General features: G+C 44.6%; 2 protein-coding genes and 1 long non-coding RNA gene across 6 annotated transcripts; 1 reads left to right on the forward strand and 2 right to left on the reverse strand.

Moving 5' to 3' along the window:
- Nucleotides 1–2137: 2137 nt before the first annotated feature.
- LOC120298424 lies at nucleotides 2138–5783 on the reverse strand. 3 transcript variants are annotated; one of them, XM_039322185.1, is made up of 12 exons: nucleotides 5644–5765; nucleotides 5461–5537; nucleotides 5164–5254; nucleotides 4757–4830; nucleotides 4549–4612; nucleotides 4391–4455; nucleotides 4114–4177; nucleotides 3957–4022; nucleotides 3677–3823; nucleotides 3124–3210; nucleotides 2782–2850; nucleotides 2138–2401 (listed from the first exon to the last, which is right to left on the reverse strand). In XM_039322185.1, exons 1-10 carry the CDS (start codon nucleotides 5665–5667, stop codon nucleotides 3133–3135), a joined length of 750 nt encoding a protein of 249 aa, XP_039178119.1. In that variant the 5' UTR covers nucleotides 5668–5765; the 3' UTR covers nucleotides 2138–2401; nucleotides 2782–2850; nucleotides 3124–3132. The 3 variants fall into 3 exon arrangements, with proteins under 3 accessions (XP_039178119.1, XP_039178117.1, XP_039178118.1); XM_039322183.1 differs by lacking the exons at nucleotides 2138–2401; nucleotides 2782–2850; nucleotides 3124–3210 and having other exon boundaries at nucleotides 3397–3823; nucleotides 5644–5783; XM_039322184.1 differs by lacking the exons at nucleotides 2138–2401; nucleotides 2782–2850; nucleotides 3124–3210 and having other exon boundaries at nucleotides 3397–3820; nucleotides 5644–5736.
- Nucleotides 5784–8273: 2490 nt separating this feature from the next.
- Nucleotides 8274–10901, forward strand: LOC120298426. Its single transcript, XR_005554076.1, has 3 exons — nucleotides 8274–8406; nucleotides 9007–9435; nucleotides 10767–10901. It is a non-coding gene; the product is annotated as an uncharacterized LOC120298426 (long non-coding RNA).
- On the reverse strand, nucleotides 10641–14192 carry LOC120298425. Of its 2 annotated transcripts, none has more exons than XM_039322187.1 (12): nucleotides 14147–14192; nucleotides 13964–14040; nucleotides 13667–13757; nucleotides 13260–13333; nucleotides 13052–13115; nucleotides 12894–12958; nucleotides 12617–12680; nucleotides 12460–12525; nucleotides 12180–12323; nucleotides 11627–11713; nucleotides 11285–11353; nucleotides 10641–10904 (listed from the first exon to the last, which is right to left on the reverse strand). In XM_039322187.1, exons 1-10 carry the CDS (start codon nucleotides 14168–14170, stop codon nucleotides 11636–11638), a joined length of 747 nt encoding a protein of 248 aa, XP_039178121.1. In that variant the 5' UTR covers nucleotides 14171–14192; the 3' UTR covers nucleotides 10641–10904; nucleotides 11285–11353; nucleotides 11627–11635. The 2 variants fall into 2 exon arrangements, with proteins under 2 accessions (XP_039178121.1, XP_039178120.1); XM_039322186.1 differs by having other exon boundaries at nucleotides 12180–12326.
- Between the last annotated feature and the right edge of the window lie 808 nt (nucleotides 14193–15000).

Here is a 15000-nt window from a genome sequence, read left to right on the forward strand (position 1 = left end):
TGTGTGTGTTTGTGTGTTTGTGTGTGTATGTGTGTGTGTTTATTTAGCATATGGAATATCATACATGGATTTGCAATATATATTAACATTTCATGTAGACCAATAAAACATAATATAATATAAATTTGAAAAAGATCTATGTTCTAAACCAGGGGTCTTCAAACTTGGCTCTTTTATGATTTGTGGACTTCACCTCCCAGAAGTCCTCATCCAGGCATGCTGGCTGAGGAATTATGGGAGTTGAAGTCCACGAGTCATAAAAGAGCCAAGTTTGCCTACCCCTGGTCTAGGCCATCTAACCATTGAAGCAAAGCATTGTTTATATTTAAAAATGAGAGACTGTATATGCCTTCAGTTTACAGCGGGACATGAACTGATCTACGATTTGACGTGGTACCCGCACATTTAAACACCGGTTTGCTGTTCATGAGACCTAATGCTAATTGCTGTCTAAATTGTCCTGGCGCAGAATTGTTCCCTCATGCTGTTTAGTTTCCTTTTCAGAAAATACTGAAAGTAAATATAAAGGTAAAACCAGAAACTTTTCTTTTTGGTTTAATGGAAAAAAGACTTGGACAAAATGATGGAACTTCAATGTTATATACGCTGACTGCAACAAGACTAGTTTATGCACAAACATGTAAGGACATTTCGATCTCCACAATGGCGGAATGGCTGCAAAAGTTGATGGAGTTAGCAGAGATGGCTAAATTGACTCCTTTGATGAAAGAAAAAGACATAAGTCCTTTTGTTTCTACTTGGAAACCCTTTCTGGACTTCTGCACTTCTAGGCGGCTGGGCTAGAAGATCTCCAAGGTCCCTTCCAACTCTGGAATTCAGCTTCTAAGTGGCTTTTATGGCCTCCGACAAATGTCTTTTGGGGTTTTATCTTCCAGCCTATTATTAAATGGTAAATATAGAATCTTTCTTCGGTAAGTAAACTCATATTCCAAAAGTTTCCAGGTTGGTTATTAATTTTAAGATGTATATTGCAAGACATGATCATTGCTTCTTGTGTATAGAAGAAATAACCCTCCAAATTACAGGAAGCCTTAACTTACAACACTTCATTTAATGACCATTCGAAGTTACAACGTCACTGAAAAAAGGGACATGTGAACCTTTGAGAGCTGTATGCAACGAAATTTCATTTTGATGTATGCCAATTGGTGTACATTCAAAGTGACAATAAAGTTGTTGTTGTTCTTGTTATTATTATTATTATTTTCACAAATACGACCTTTGCAGCATCCCCATGATTATGTTATCAAAATTAAGATGCTTGGCAACTGGTTCACACTTATGACCGTTGCTGTATCCCCAGGTCATGTGATTTTCTTTTGTGACCTTCTGACAAGCAAAGTCAATGGGGAAGCCAGATTCACTTAAGAACCAGGTTACTAACTTATGAACTGGAGTGATTCACTTAACAGGTGTGGCAAGAAAGGTCATAAAATGGGGTAAAACTCTGACGAAATTGGTGCCCCTCTCTAAGTGGTCAGATTGCAGTCGCTGTCAGGTCACCATTTGCATGGAGAGAAATGGCCAGTCTGGGAGTTGCACTCACCTCTCCAGAGAAAGTCGGTTAGAAGAGTTGGATTGCATATTTTGCTAGTGTATGCCTTGTAGCAACAACCTAGCATGACTTGCAAGAAATTATGGCCTCTTAGCTACTATAAGTTGGGTATTGTTCTGTAAAATTCCTTATGAACTTTTGTCACACTTTCGTCCATTGCAGAACCCCATGGTCACGTGATCAATATTCAGATGCTTGGCAACTGACTCATGTTTAGGACGGTAGCAGTGTCCAGGGGTCATGTGATCAACTTTTGCGCCCTTCTGACAAGCAAAAGCAATGGGGAAGCCAGTCTTAACAACTGTGTTACTATCTTAACAACTGCAATGATCTACTTAACAACTGTGGCAAGAAACATTGTAAAATGAGGCAAAAGTCACTTCACAAATGTTCCATTTAGCAACATATATTTGGGGATCAATTGGGGTAGGTTGAGGACTACCTGTATGTAGTTGAGGAACCTCTGGAAGTGTCAGGTTTCCATTAATATTGTAACTAAATACTAATTCACTGTATGCTGTAGAACGGTGGGAAAAAATGGGACAAAGCTCAGACAAAGAATTTTGCTGAAATTTACATTTAATGAAAAGTTTACCCTATTCCTAACAAAAGTGTAATGAAAATAGGCCTAAGCTAAATTAGTATATATAAAATCTTTTTTACTTTTATTCTCCGAACAATAACTAGAACAACAAGAGCAAGTACAACAAAAAGAACAATTACAAAAACAACAACAATAACAAGACGCAGAAAGTTCCTTGGGGGAAAGTGGCTCATCGCTGGTCTTCGCTGCTGGGTCGGATTCCGCCGTCCATCGCCGTCCGTCTATATGCAGATAGAATAACAGAACAGAATACCAAGAGTTGGAAGGGACTTTGGAGGTCTTCTACTCCAACCCCCTACTCATGAACACATTGTTCCCAGCATCGCCTCCATCTGTCTGCTGTGCTAAATAGCCAGCTTCTGGTCCAGCCCATCAAGAAGGGCGAGACTTCCTCCTTGTGAATAAAAGAGCTGCCCTTTGCTGCTCCTGCCTTTTCTCTGCCCTACTTGTTCTCGGATGAGTGTATAAAGCAGTTCCTCCTCCAAACTAACCATCTGCAGCTGTGTGCTTTCCCATCCGAAAGCCTCCTGGCTGTCCTGCCGCACCTGTGCTCCAGCCAAATCCCTCTCCTCTGGCTGCTCGGAGGCATTGACCAACTCACCTCCTGATGTGCCTGGGACTGGTTCATCCTTCTCCGATCTGCCAACTGGAGAGGCATCTGGGGAAGCATCTGGGGGAGTAATCAAAGGCTTTTATTAGTACCACACGCTTTCTATAAAAGTACAAACACTTTGTTCTTTTTGGAGTTACTTTTGATACTTTTGTGGGGTTTTCTTAATAAGGACACTGGAGAAGGTTGCCATTTCCTTCTCCAGTGGACCATGTTGTGTTAGCGCTCTGCACTATGACCTGTCTGACTTGGGTGACCCTGCACGGCAGAGCGTATTGCTTCATTGAGCTTTGCAAGACTTCAACACAACAACAAAGAGGCTAAAATAGGTACCTCTTTTAATTAGAGATTGAAGTCCAGGGAGTCTTCCTCCAGGCTGCTGAGATTCTCCAGCGTGCCTTCCCCTTCTTCAGGAGAATCCTGTGAATGACAATGATTCCTCTTTAGCCATCAGTGAAAAGAGACTCAGAATTCCTAAAAGAGGTCCTATTGAATCAGGATCCTCATCGGGAACAATGCTTCTGTTGCAATCCCCACCCCCACCCAGCCATTCCCGCAGAAATGTAGGCTGTCTACTCTGCCCCTTACTGCCCTGCCCAGAAACAACAGGGTGCTGGAGAGGAGGAAGCAGAAAAAGGAAAGGGATAAGCACGGTGGTTCATATCCATTTAGGATACCAGTCCACTGCATTGGGCCCTTCCCTGCTGCTTTGCGGTACCCAACCAATCGCAACAGAGCTTGAGTGTTAGCCTAAATATGTTGTCCCAAGGGCCAGGTGTCACCTTGCTCCACTGCCCAGAGCCCTCCAGCACAGTTCACTCAGATTAGGAGAACTGAATAGAGGGACTCTATCCTTCCCCAAGAGAAAACACTTTGTCTTTCTTACCCACGGACTGGACGAAAGGCTGGCCTCCAAAGCCTCTGCAGCCTGCTCCCAGCTTCCCTCAGACACCTCATCCAAGAGGGCAGAAATGGAGTCGAAATCCTCCAGGCTGTTGATCCCGGAGCCCACCTGCACTTCCATCGAATCCTGCTAGTGACAGTATCGAGGCTAAATCCTAAGCCTTCTGCATCCCAATAAGATTGCTAAAGGACAGGGTGCGTTCAGGCCCTGTGTGCCAACAGCAAGAGAGCCTCCATCGGCCCCATTGCCAAGACTTTCTTACCTCCGAGGTCTGCGTCTTCTCCTCAGTAGGAGAGAGCTCCTCTTCTGCCGGCTGGTCTTCTTCGTCCTGAAATAACAATGTGAAGGTTCTGTCTGTTGGCATCTCCACAGAGACAATGCTTCTTCTTTTAGTGGGGCAGAAGCTGTTCAGGTCTTACCGACTCAACGCAGGTCTCCAAAATGGGGGGGAGTCGCGGCCTCCAGTGCTCTTGCTTTTTCTCTCTGGGGAGCGAAACGAAGAGGCCAAAGGTGAAAAGTAGCCACGGGCCCTTTTTAAAAAAGTGGTCCCGTGGAGGTTCTAAGAACCCTTCCAGCTGGCCTGCCAAGGGGATTGGCCTGCCAAAGGGGCTGCCCTCAGTCATTCTTCCTTTGCAGAGGCAGAGGGCAGAGATGCCTCCCTTCTGCAAAGGTTTCACCCTCCGAGGTGTTACCTACCTTGATAAGCAGGCACTGCTTTCCTCCTGCACGTCGTCCCTTGGTTGGCATTCTTCCAAAGGATCCTGAAATAACAATGCAAATATTACAACTGTCGGCATATCAACAAACCCGCAGCGAAAGGGCTTCTGCATGGTGAGGAGCTGGTCTGGGCTTACCGACTCAGTGCAGGTCTCCGAGATAGTTAAGAGCCGCGGCCTCCATTTCGCCATGTTCTCATTTCTGGGGAGAGAATGAAGAGCCAAAGATGAAAAGTAGCCATGCGATGCCTCCCCTCTGCAAACGGTTCTTCGAGCCCTTTTCTTTAGGGCTTTAGTGCGTCCGCCTTTTCGGGGGCTTCAGAATACTTCAGCTGAGAACACCTACCTCATTGAAATAAGAACTGGCGCCACCTCTTCCTTCCTGGGGATCCGGGCGGTGGCACGAACACCCATCAAAACCTGCAAGTAACAATTGTTCATTGAAGGAATAAATGAAAAGTCCTCTGCATGTGATGGAATGTTTATCTTCCCCAAGAGGGAAAGGCTGCACTCCACAGGGAATAGAGACAGCAGATCATGGAAAAGTTGGCTAATGGGAAGAGGCTCAAAATGGCTCTTTCTTAGAATGTCCCAGTATTTCCCTTCCAAGCCATCAAGATCTTTTCCCGAATCCAAAAGGCTCCTCTTGACTTTCCTAGGCTGGCCAGGTTCCCCCAAGTGAGAATTCCTCCCTTTCCCCACCCGGTTTTGAGGCAAGGACCCTGACTGGCCATGTCACAGAAGAGTCCTTACCCCTTGGGAGGAAGACCTGTGTCCATCAGACACACAAAGATGTGTCTGCCATTCTCCCTTCTGGTCATGCCGCTTCTGTCCCTCGTCAATCCTGGCCAAAAGAAGAAGGTGACATGTCAAAGGTTATCCTTCTAGGTCTGCCTCTCCTTTCTAGGACCGGCCATTCAGCCTGCCCAACTTTTTGCCTCTGCAACCCCTTGCACACAGGAAGCCATCTTGAGGAGAGGCTCTTAGAGACCCTGCAGTCCATCAATGTTGCCCCACCATGCCCAGGGTTTGTGGAGAAGGGGGTGGTACCTGTCAGGAGGCTCAGGAAGGTCCTCTACGTCGCTCTTCGTGCAGCAGAAGAGCGCTGAACATCTTTTCCAGATGTTCTGTGAAGAGAAAAGAAATAGGCATAAGTCAGTCATAAGAGTTGGGAAACATGACTTTCTCCCCTACTACTGCCAATTTCTTGGCAGCTGAGATGGCCACACTTACTCTAAAAAACCGTCGTACAGCCATGACCCCAAGCAGCTGTTGGTCCTTTCACTGCACGAAGGGAGAATGGACAGCTGGGGCCTGATTGGTGGCTTTTCAGGGAAACTGTCAACCTGGTTGCTTTGGCAACCAGGTAAACATTGGCCACATTCTAAACCTGCCCAAGGAGGGCAGCTCACCTGGGTTTAGGAGTGTCTGGATGGCCCGGTGGCTGACTCCTTTGGTGGCTTTTGGCCTCTGCCTTTCACGTGGGAAGTTGTTTGTTCATGAAAAAGAGAGAAGCACAATCATTGTGGCACAAAGCACAGAGGGAATCATACAATCCTAGGATAGATGGGAATTTTAGTCCAACCCCCTGCCCAAGGAAGGGCTCCCCATACCATCTCAGACAAATGACTGTCCAATCTTTTCTTGAAAATCTCCACAATGCAGCACACACAACTCTGGGATATTTCCTCTCCATACTCACACAGACTTCAGGCATGACCTCCCCGGCGGCCATGTTGCAAAGCGTTATTTTGAGCCTTCAGCGTTCACTTAATGACTTCAGCATTCGCTTAATGACTACAGCGTTCGCTTAACAACTACTGTAAAAATGTTCAAAAAATTAGGTCCAGTCACATGATGTTTTGACTTTTTAACTGCAACAATGTACGACTGTAATTCAGGGCTCAATCGCAGTCTCAGGTTGAGGACCACCTGTACTGATAATGTGACTTCAGGCTCAAAGAGAAAAACATTACAGATTTATAGTGATGAGGAGAGAGATGCTGTACTTAAATATCTTCTAAGTAAATGTTGAAGCATTCACTGCCCTAACAAATAGAGACAGTTCTTCTTTCTTCAAGAATGGCCTTGCTGGTCTCAAATATGTTCCATTTTAAATTTCCAAATATCATAAACTAGGAACAAAAAACAAGAAATAAACAGCAGGTTCAAAGTAACCAGCTTCATAACTTATCCTTCAGTTATAGTGAAATATTAAACCACAGGCATCCCAGAAACAGAACAAATTCTTATTTTTTTTTTTTAGGTTTGCAGGTTTACTTCCAAAACGTCTATTGTTTCACATAGATATCCTTTTTCTTCCTCCAACGGGAAAATTCTCATTTATTTATATTCATATTTTAAATTCTGTCCTTGTATCCTCTTTGAGTTTATAAAAATATCTAACTTTGATATAATGCCCCAAACAGGAACAAACGTAGTTATCGTTATGACTGCATTTCTGAAGGATGGGCTTCAGAGTGGGTTGTGTAGGGATTAGAGAAATTTCAAAGGAAGGTTGAGGAAAAATATTGGAAGCAGGATTAAGTACACATAGTACAGGAAGTCCTCAACGTACAACAGTTCATTTAGTAACCCTTGAAAGTTACAATGACACTGAATAAAGTGACTTATGACCGTTTTTCACACTTACGACCTTTGTAGCAGTCCCATGCTCACGTGATCAACATTCAAATGCTTGGCAATTGGTTCATCCTTATGACCGTTGCTATGTCCGGAGGTCATGCGATCACCTTTTGCAACAGTTTGAAAAGCAAAACCAATGCGGAAGCCAGCTTCACTTAACAACCGTGTTACTAAGTTATCAAGCGCAGTGATTCATTAAGCAACTGTGGGAAGAAAAGTCGTAAAAGGGACAAAACTCACTTAACAAGTGTCTCCCTTAACAACAGAAATTTTGAGCTCAGTTCTCATCGTAAGTCGAGGACTACCTGTGCAGGAAAATCAAGCTGAGACTTGAGTCCATAACAAACTGATATTTAATTTGAGTTTGTCCCAAGAAGCTTTATAGTAACAAAATTGTCAATATTGTAAAATTTACATTAAAAACAACGTGAAAATGGATTATAAACAGGTTGCCTTAGCTGTACGATATTTCTACCCAATCCTGCCTTCCTTGGCTCTAAAGATGTATTTATACAGATAGTCCTCGACTTACAACCGTTCATTTTTTGACCCTTGAAAGTTACAACAGCCCTGACAAAGTAACTGATGACCATTTTTCACACTTACGACCTTTGTAGCAGTCCCATGATCATGTGATCAAAATTCAGATGTTTGGCAATTGGTTCATACTTATGACCGTTGCTGTGTCCGAAGGTCATGTGATCCCCTTTTGCAATCCTTTCAACAGCAAAATCAATGCGGAAGGCAGATTCACTTAACAACCGTGTTACTAACTTCACCACTTAATTCACTTAACAGCTGTGGCAAGAAAGATTGTAAAAGGAGAAAAACTCACTTAAAAACTCTCTCGCTTAGCAACAGAAACATTGGCTCAATTGTGGTCGTAAGTCGAGCACTACTAGTATAACTCTTAGTAGTTTTCTTAGGGCTAAGACTCCAAGCTTTCCTTCCATCTGCCACTCCCAGCTCCCAAATTACTCACTTCTCTTCCCTCCAAGAATACAAATATATAAATATAAATATAAACCAGAAGAGGAACCCAGTGTTACTATCCTTTGATTGACGAGTCTAAGATCCAATCCCCACTCACTGAATTTCTGGGCAACAGGAAATGGCCTCCTCCTTTCCCAACACGGGGCCTAAAAATCCAGCCTGAGCTGAGGAAGGTCTGTAGTCCTTGCAGTTTGTCCTGCTGTAGTCACCTCTCGGGCTGAGACAGGTAGCATTGTCAGTTCTTTCCACACATTTTTGCAGTGAAGACAGTTCCGCGCAAAGACAAAATTCCACAAGTAACTATGAATAGGATTATGGTGGTGATAAAATACCAGGGCAAAACAAGGCAAGGCAACAGTAAGTAATGGTTACACTGGATATTTCCCATTTGGGACCAAATCTTTAAAAAAATATCTCTCTCTCTCTCTCTCTCTCTCTCTGTGTGTGTGTGTGTGTGTGTGTGTTTGTGTGTATTTGTGTATGTGTGTGTGTTTATTTAGCATATGGAATATCATACATGGATTTGCAATATATATTAGCATTTCATGTAGACTAATAAAACATAATATAATATAAATTTGAAAAAGATCTATGTTCTAAACCAGGGGTCTTCAAACTTGGCTCTTTTACGATTTGTGGACTTCACCTCCCAGAATTCCTCATCCAGGCATGCTGGCTGAGGAATTATGGGAGTTGAAGTCCACGAGTCATAAAAGAGCCAAGGTTGCCTACCCCTGGTCTAGGCCATCTAACCATTGAAGCAAAGCATTGTTTATATTTAAAAATGAGAGACTGTATATGCCTTCAGTTTATAGCGGGACATGAACTGATCTACGATTTGACGTGGTACCCGCACATTTAAACACCGGTTTGCTGTTCATGAGACCTAATGCTAATTGCTGTCTAAATTGTCCTGGCGCAGAATTGTTCCCTCATGCTGTTTAGTTTCCTTTTCAGAAAATACTGAAAGTAAATATAAAGGTAAAACCAGAAACTTTTCTTTTTGGTTTAATGGAAAAAAGACTTGGACAAAATGATGGAACTTCAATGTTATATACGCTGACTGCAGCAAGGCTAGTTTATGCACAAACATGTAAGGACATTTCGATCTCCACAATGGCGGAATGGCTTCAAAAGTTGATGGAGTTAGCAGAGATGGCTAAATTGACTCCTTTGATGAAAGAAAAAGACATAAGTCCTTTTGTTTCTACTTGGAAACCCTTTCTGGACTTCTGCACTTCTAGGCGGCTGGGCTAGAAGATCTCCAAGGTCCCTTCCAACTCTGGAATTCAGCTTCTAAGTGGCTTTTATGGCCTCCGACAAATGTCTTTTGGGGGTTTTATCTTCCAGCCTATTATTAAATGGTAAATATAGAATCTTTCTTCGGTAAGTAAACTCATATTCCAAAAGTTTCCAGGTTGGTTATTAATTTTAAGATGTATATTGCAAGACATGATCATTGCTTCTTGTGTATAGAAGAAATAACCCTCCAAATTACAGGAAGCCTTAACTTACAACACTTCATTTAATGACCATTCGAAGTTACAACGTCACTGAAAAAAGGGACATGTGAACCTTTGAGAGCTGTATGCAACGAAATTTCATTTTGATGTATGCCAATTGGTGTACATTCAAAGTGACAATAAAGTTGTTGTTGTTCTTGTTATTATTATTATTATTTTCACAAATACGACCTTTGCAGCATCCCCATGATTATGTTATCAAAATTAAGATGCTTGGCAACTGGTTCACACTTATGACCGTTGCTGTGTCCCCAGGTCATGTGATTTTCTTTTGTGACCTTCTGACAAGCAAAGTCAATGGGGAAGCCAGATTCACTTAAGAACCAGGTTACTAACTTATGAACTGGAGTGATTCACTTAACAGGTGTGGCAAGAAAGGTCATAAAATGGGGTAAAACTCAGATGAAATTGGTGCCCCTCTCTAAGTGGTCAGATTGCAGTCGCTGTCAGGTCACCATTTGCATGGAGAGAAATGGCCAGTCTGGGAGTTGCACTCACCTCTCCAGAGAAAGTCGGTTAGAAGAGTTGGATTGCATATTTTGCTAGTGTATGCCTTGTAGCAACAACCTAGCATGACTTGCAAGAAATTATGGCCTCTTAGCTACTATAAGTTGGGTATTGTTCTGTAAAATTCCTTATGAACTTTTTTCACACTTTCGTCCATTGCAGAACCCCATGGTCACGTGATCAATATTCAGATGCTTGGCAACTGACTCATGTTTAGGACGGTAGCAGTGTCCAGGGGTCATGTGATCAACTTTTGCGCCCTTCTGACAAGCAAAAGCAATGGGGAAGCCAGTCTTAACAACTGTGTTACTATCTTAACAACTGCAATGATCTACTTAACAACTGTGGCAAGAAACATTGTAAAATGAGGCAAAAGTCACTTCACAAATGTTCCATTTAGCAACATATATTTGGGGATCAATTGGGGTAGGTTGAGGACTACCTGTATGTAGTTGAGGAACCTCTGGAAGTGTCAGGTTTCCATTAATATTGTAACTAAATACTAATTCACTGTATGCTGTAGAACGGTGGGAAAAAATGGGACAAAGCTCAGACAAAGAATTTTGCTGAAATTTACATTTAATGAAAAGTTTACCCTATTCCTAACAAAAGTGTAATGAAAATAGGCCTAAGCTAAATTAGTATATATAAAATCTTTTTTACTTTTATTCTCCGAACAATAACTAGAACAACAAGAGCAAGTACAACAAAAAGAACAATTACAAAAACAACAACAATAACAAGACGCAGAAAGTTCCTTGGGGGAAAGTGGCTCATCGCTGGTCTTCGCTGCTGGGTCGGATTCCGCCGTCCATCGCCGTCCGTCTATATGCAGATAGAATAACAGAACAGAATACCAAGAGTTGGAAGGGACTTTGGAGGTCTTCTACTCCAACCCCCTACTCATGAACACATTGTTCCCAGCATCGCCTCCATCTGTCTGCTGTGCTAAATAGCCAGCTTCTGGTCCAGCCCATCAAGAAGGGCGAGACTTCCTCCTTGTGAATAAAAGAGCTGCCCTTTGCTGCTCCTGCCTTTTCTCTGCCCTACCTGTTCTCGGATGAGTGTATAAAGCAGTTCCTCCTCCAAACTAACCATCTGCAGCTGTGTGCTTTCCCATCCGAAAGCCTCCTGGCTGTCCTGCCGCACCTGTGCTCCAGCCAAATCCCTCTCCTCTGGCTGCTCGGAGGCATTGACCAACTCACCTCCTGATGTGCCTGGGACTGGTTCATCCTTCTCCGATCTGCCAACTGGAGAGGCATCTGGGGAAGCATCTAGGGGAGTAATCAAAGGCTTTTATTAGTACCACACGTTTTCTATAAAAGTACAAACACTTTGTTCTTTTTGGAGTTACTTTTGATACTTTTGTGGGGTTTTCTTAATAAGGACACTGGAGAAGGTTGCCATTTCCTTCTCCAGTGGACCATGTTGTGTTAGCGCTCTGCACTATGACCTGTCTGACTTGGGTGACCCTGCACGGCAGAGCGTATTGCTTCATTGAGCTTTGCAAGACTTCAACACAACAACAAAGAGGCTAAAATAGGTACCTCTTTTAATTAGAGACTGAAGTCCAGGGAGTCTTCCTCCAGGCTGCTGAGATTCTCCAGCGTGCCTTCCCCTTCTTCAGGAGAATCCTGTGAATGACAATGATTCCTCTTTAGCCATCAGTGAAAAGAGACTCAGAATTCCTAAAAGAGGTCCTATTGAATCAGGATCCTCATCGGGAACAATGCTTCTGTTGCAATCCCCACCCCCACCCAGCCATTCCCGCAGAAATGTAGGCTGTCTACTCTGCCCCTTAATGCCCTGCCCAGAAACAACAGGGTGCTGGAGAGGAGGAAGCAGAAAAAGGAAAGGGATAAGCACGGTGGTTCATATCCATTTAGGATACCAGTCCACTGCATTGGGCCCTTCCCTGCTGCTTTGCGGTACCCAACCAATCGCAACAGAGCTTGAGTGTTAGCCTAAATATGTTGTCCCAAGGGCCAGGTGTCACCTTGCTCCACTGCCCAGAGCCCTCCAGCACAGTTCACTCAGATTAGGAGAACTGAATAGAGGGACTCTATCCTTCCCCAAGAGAAAACACTTTGTCTTTCTTACCCACGGACTGGACGAAAGGCTGGCCTCCAAAGCCTCTGCAGCCTGCTCCCAGCTTCCCTCAGACACCTCATCCAAGAGGGCAGAAATGGAGTCGAAATCCTCCAGGCTGTTGATCCCGGAGCCCACCTGCACTTCCATCGAATCCTGCTAGTGACAGTATCGAGGCTAAATCCTAAGCCTTCTGCATCCCAATAAGATTGCTAAAGGACAGGGTGCGTTCAGGCCCTGTGTGCCAACAGCAAGAGAGCCTCCATCGGCCCCATTGCCAAGACTTTCTTACCTCCGAGGTCTGCGTCTTCTCCTCAGTAGGAGAGAGCTCCTCTTCTGCCGGCTGGTCTTCTTCGTCCTGAAATAACAATGTGAAGGTTCTGTCTGTTGGCATCTCCACAGAGACAATGCTTCTTCTTTTAGTGGGGCAGAAGCTGTTCAGGTCTTACCGACTCAACGCAGGTCTCCAAAATGGGGGGGAGTCGCGGCCTCCAGTGCTCTTGCTTTTTCTCTCTGGGGAGCGAAACGAAGAGGCCAAAGGTGAAAAGTAGCCACGGGCCCTTTTTAAAAAAGTGGTCCCGTGGAGGTTCTAAGAACCCTTCCAGCTGGCCTGCCAAGGGGATTGGCCTGCCAAAGGGGCTGCCCTCAGTCATTCTTCCTTTGCAGAGGCAGAGGGCAGAGATGCCTCCCTTCTGCAAAGGTTTCACCCTCCGAGGTGTTACCTACCTTGATAAGCAGGCACTGCTTTCCTCCTGCACGTCGTCCCTTGGTTGGCATTCTTCCAAAGGATCCTGAAATAACAATGCAAATATTACAACTGTCGGCATATCAACAAACCCGCAGCGAAAGGGCTTCTGCATGGTGAGGAGCTGGTCTGGGCTTACCGACTCAGTGCAGGTCTCCGAGATAGTTAAGAGCCGCGGCCTCCATTTCGCCATGTTCTCATTTCTGGGGAGAGAATGAAGAGCCAAAGATGAAAAGTAGCCATGCGATGCCTCCCCTCTGCAAACGGTTCTTCGAGCCCTTTTCTTTAGGGCTTTAGTGCGTCCGCCTTTTCGGGGGCTTCAGAATACTTCAGCTGAGAACACCTACCTCATTGAAATAAGAACTGGCGCCACCTCTTCCTTCCTGGGGATCCGGGCGGTGGCACGAACACCCATCAAAACCTGCAAGTAACAATTGTTCATTGAAGGAATAAATGAAAAGTCCTCTGCATGTGATGGAATGTTTATCTTCCCCAAGAGGGAAAGGCTGCACTCCACAGGGAATAGAGACAGCAGATCATGGAAAAGTTGGCTAATGGGAAGAGGCTCAAAATGGCTCTTTCTTAGAATGTCCCAGTATTTCCCTTCCAAGCCATCAAGATCTTTTCCCGAATCCAAAAGGCTCCTCTTGACTTTCCTAGGCTGGCCAGGTTCCCCCAAGTGAGAATTCCTCCCTTTCCCCACCCGGTTTTGAGGCAAGGACCCTGACTGGCCATGTCACAGAAGAGTCCTTACCCCTTGGGAGGAAGACCTGTGTCCATCAGACACACAAAGATGTGTCTGCCATTCTCCCTTCTGGTCATGCCGCTTCTGTCCCTCGTCAGTCCTGGCCAAAAGAAGAAGGTGACATGTCAAAGGTTATCCTTCTAGGTCTGCCTCTCCTTTCTAGGACCGGCCATTCAGCCTGCCCAACTTTTTGCCTCTGCAACCCCTTGCACACAGGAAGCCATCTTGAGGAGAGGCTCTTAGAGACCCTGCAGTCCATCAATGTTGCCCCACCATGCCCAGGGTTTGTGGAGAAGGGGGTGGTACCTGTCAGGAGGCTCAGGAAGGTCCTCTACGTCGCTCTTCGTGCAGCAGAAGAGCGCTGAACATCTTTTCCAGATGTTCTGTGAAGAGAAGAGAAATAGGCATAAGTCAGTCATAAGAGTTGGGAAACATGACTTTCTCCCCTACTACTTCCAATTTCTTGGCAGCTGAGATGGCCACACTTACTCTAAAAAACCGTCGTACAGCCATGACCCCAAGCAGCTGTTGGTCCTTTCACTGCACGAAGGGAGAATGGACTGCTGGGGCCTGATTGGTGGCTTTTCAGGGAAACTGTCAACCTGGTTGCTGTGGCAACCAGGTAAACATTGGCCACATTCTAAACCTGCCCAAGGAGGGCAGCTCACCTGGGTTTAGGAGTGTCTGGATGGCCCGGTGGCTGACTCCTTTGGTGGCTTTTGGCCTCTGCCTTTCACGTGGGAAGTTGTTTGTTCATGAAAAAGAGAGAAGCACAATCATTGTGGCACAAAGCACAGAGGGAATCATACAATCCTAGGATAGATGGGAATTTTAGTCCAACCCCCTGCCCAAGGAAGGGCTCCCCATACCATCTCAGACAAATGACTGTCCAATCTTTTCTTGAAAATCTCCACAATGCAGCACACACAACTCTGGGATATTTCCTCTCCATACTCACACAGACTTCAGGCATGACCTCCCCGGCGGCCATGTTGCAAAGCGTTATTTTGAGCCTTCAGCGTTCACTTAATGACTTCAGCATTCGCTTAATGACTACAGCGTTCGCTTAACAACTACTGTAAAAATGTTCAAAAAATTAGGTCCAGTCACATGATGCTTTGACTTTTTAACTGCAACAATGTACGACTGTAATTCAGGGCTCAATCGCAGTCTCAGGTTGAGGACCACCTGTACTGATAATGTGACTTCAGGCTCAAAGAGAAAAACATTACAGATTTATAGTGATGAGGAGAGAGATGCTGTACTTAAATATCTTCTAAGTAAATGTTGAAGCATTCACTGCCCTAACAAATAGAGACAGTTCTTCTTTCTTCAAGAATGGC

The sequence above is a fragment of the Crotalus tigris genome, unplaced genomic scaffold (genome assembly GCF_016545835.1).
Source record: "Crotalus tigris isolate CLP2741 ecotype Arizona unplaced genomic scaffold, ASM1654583v1 scf7180000023865.156315, whole genome shotgun sequence".
In the NCBI taxonomy this organism is placed as follows: domain Eukaryota; kingdom Metazoa; phylum Chordata; class Lepidosauria; order Squamata; family Viperidae; genus Crotalus; species Crotalus tigris.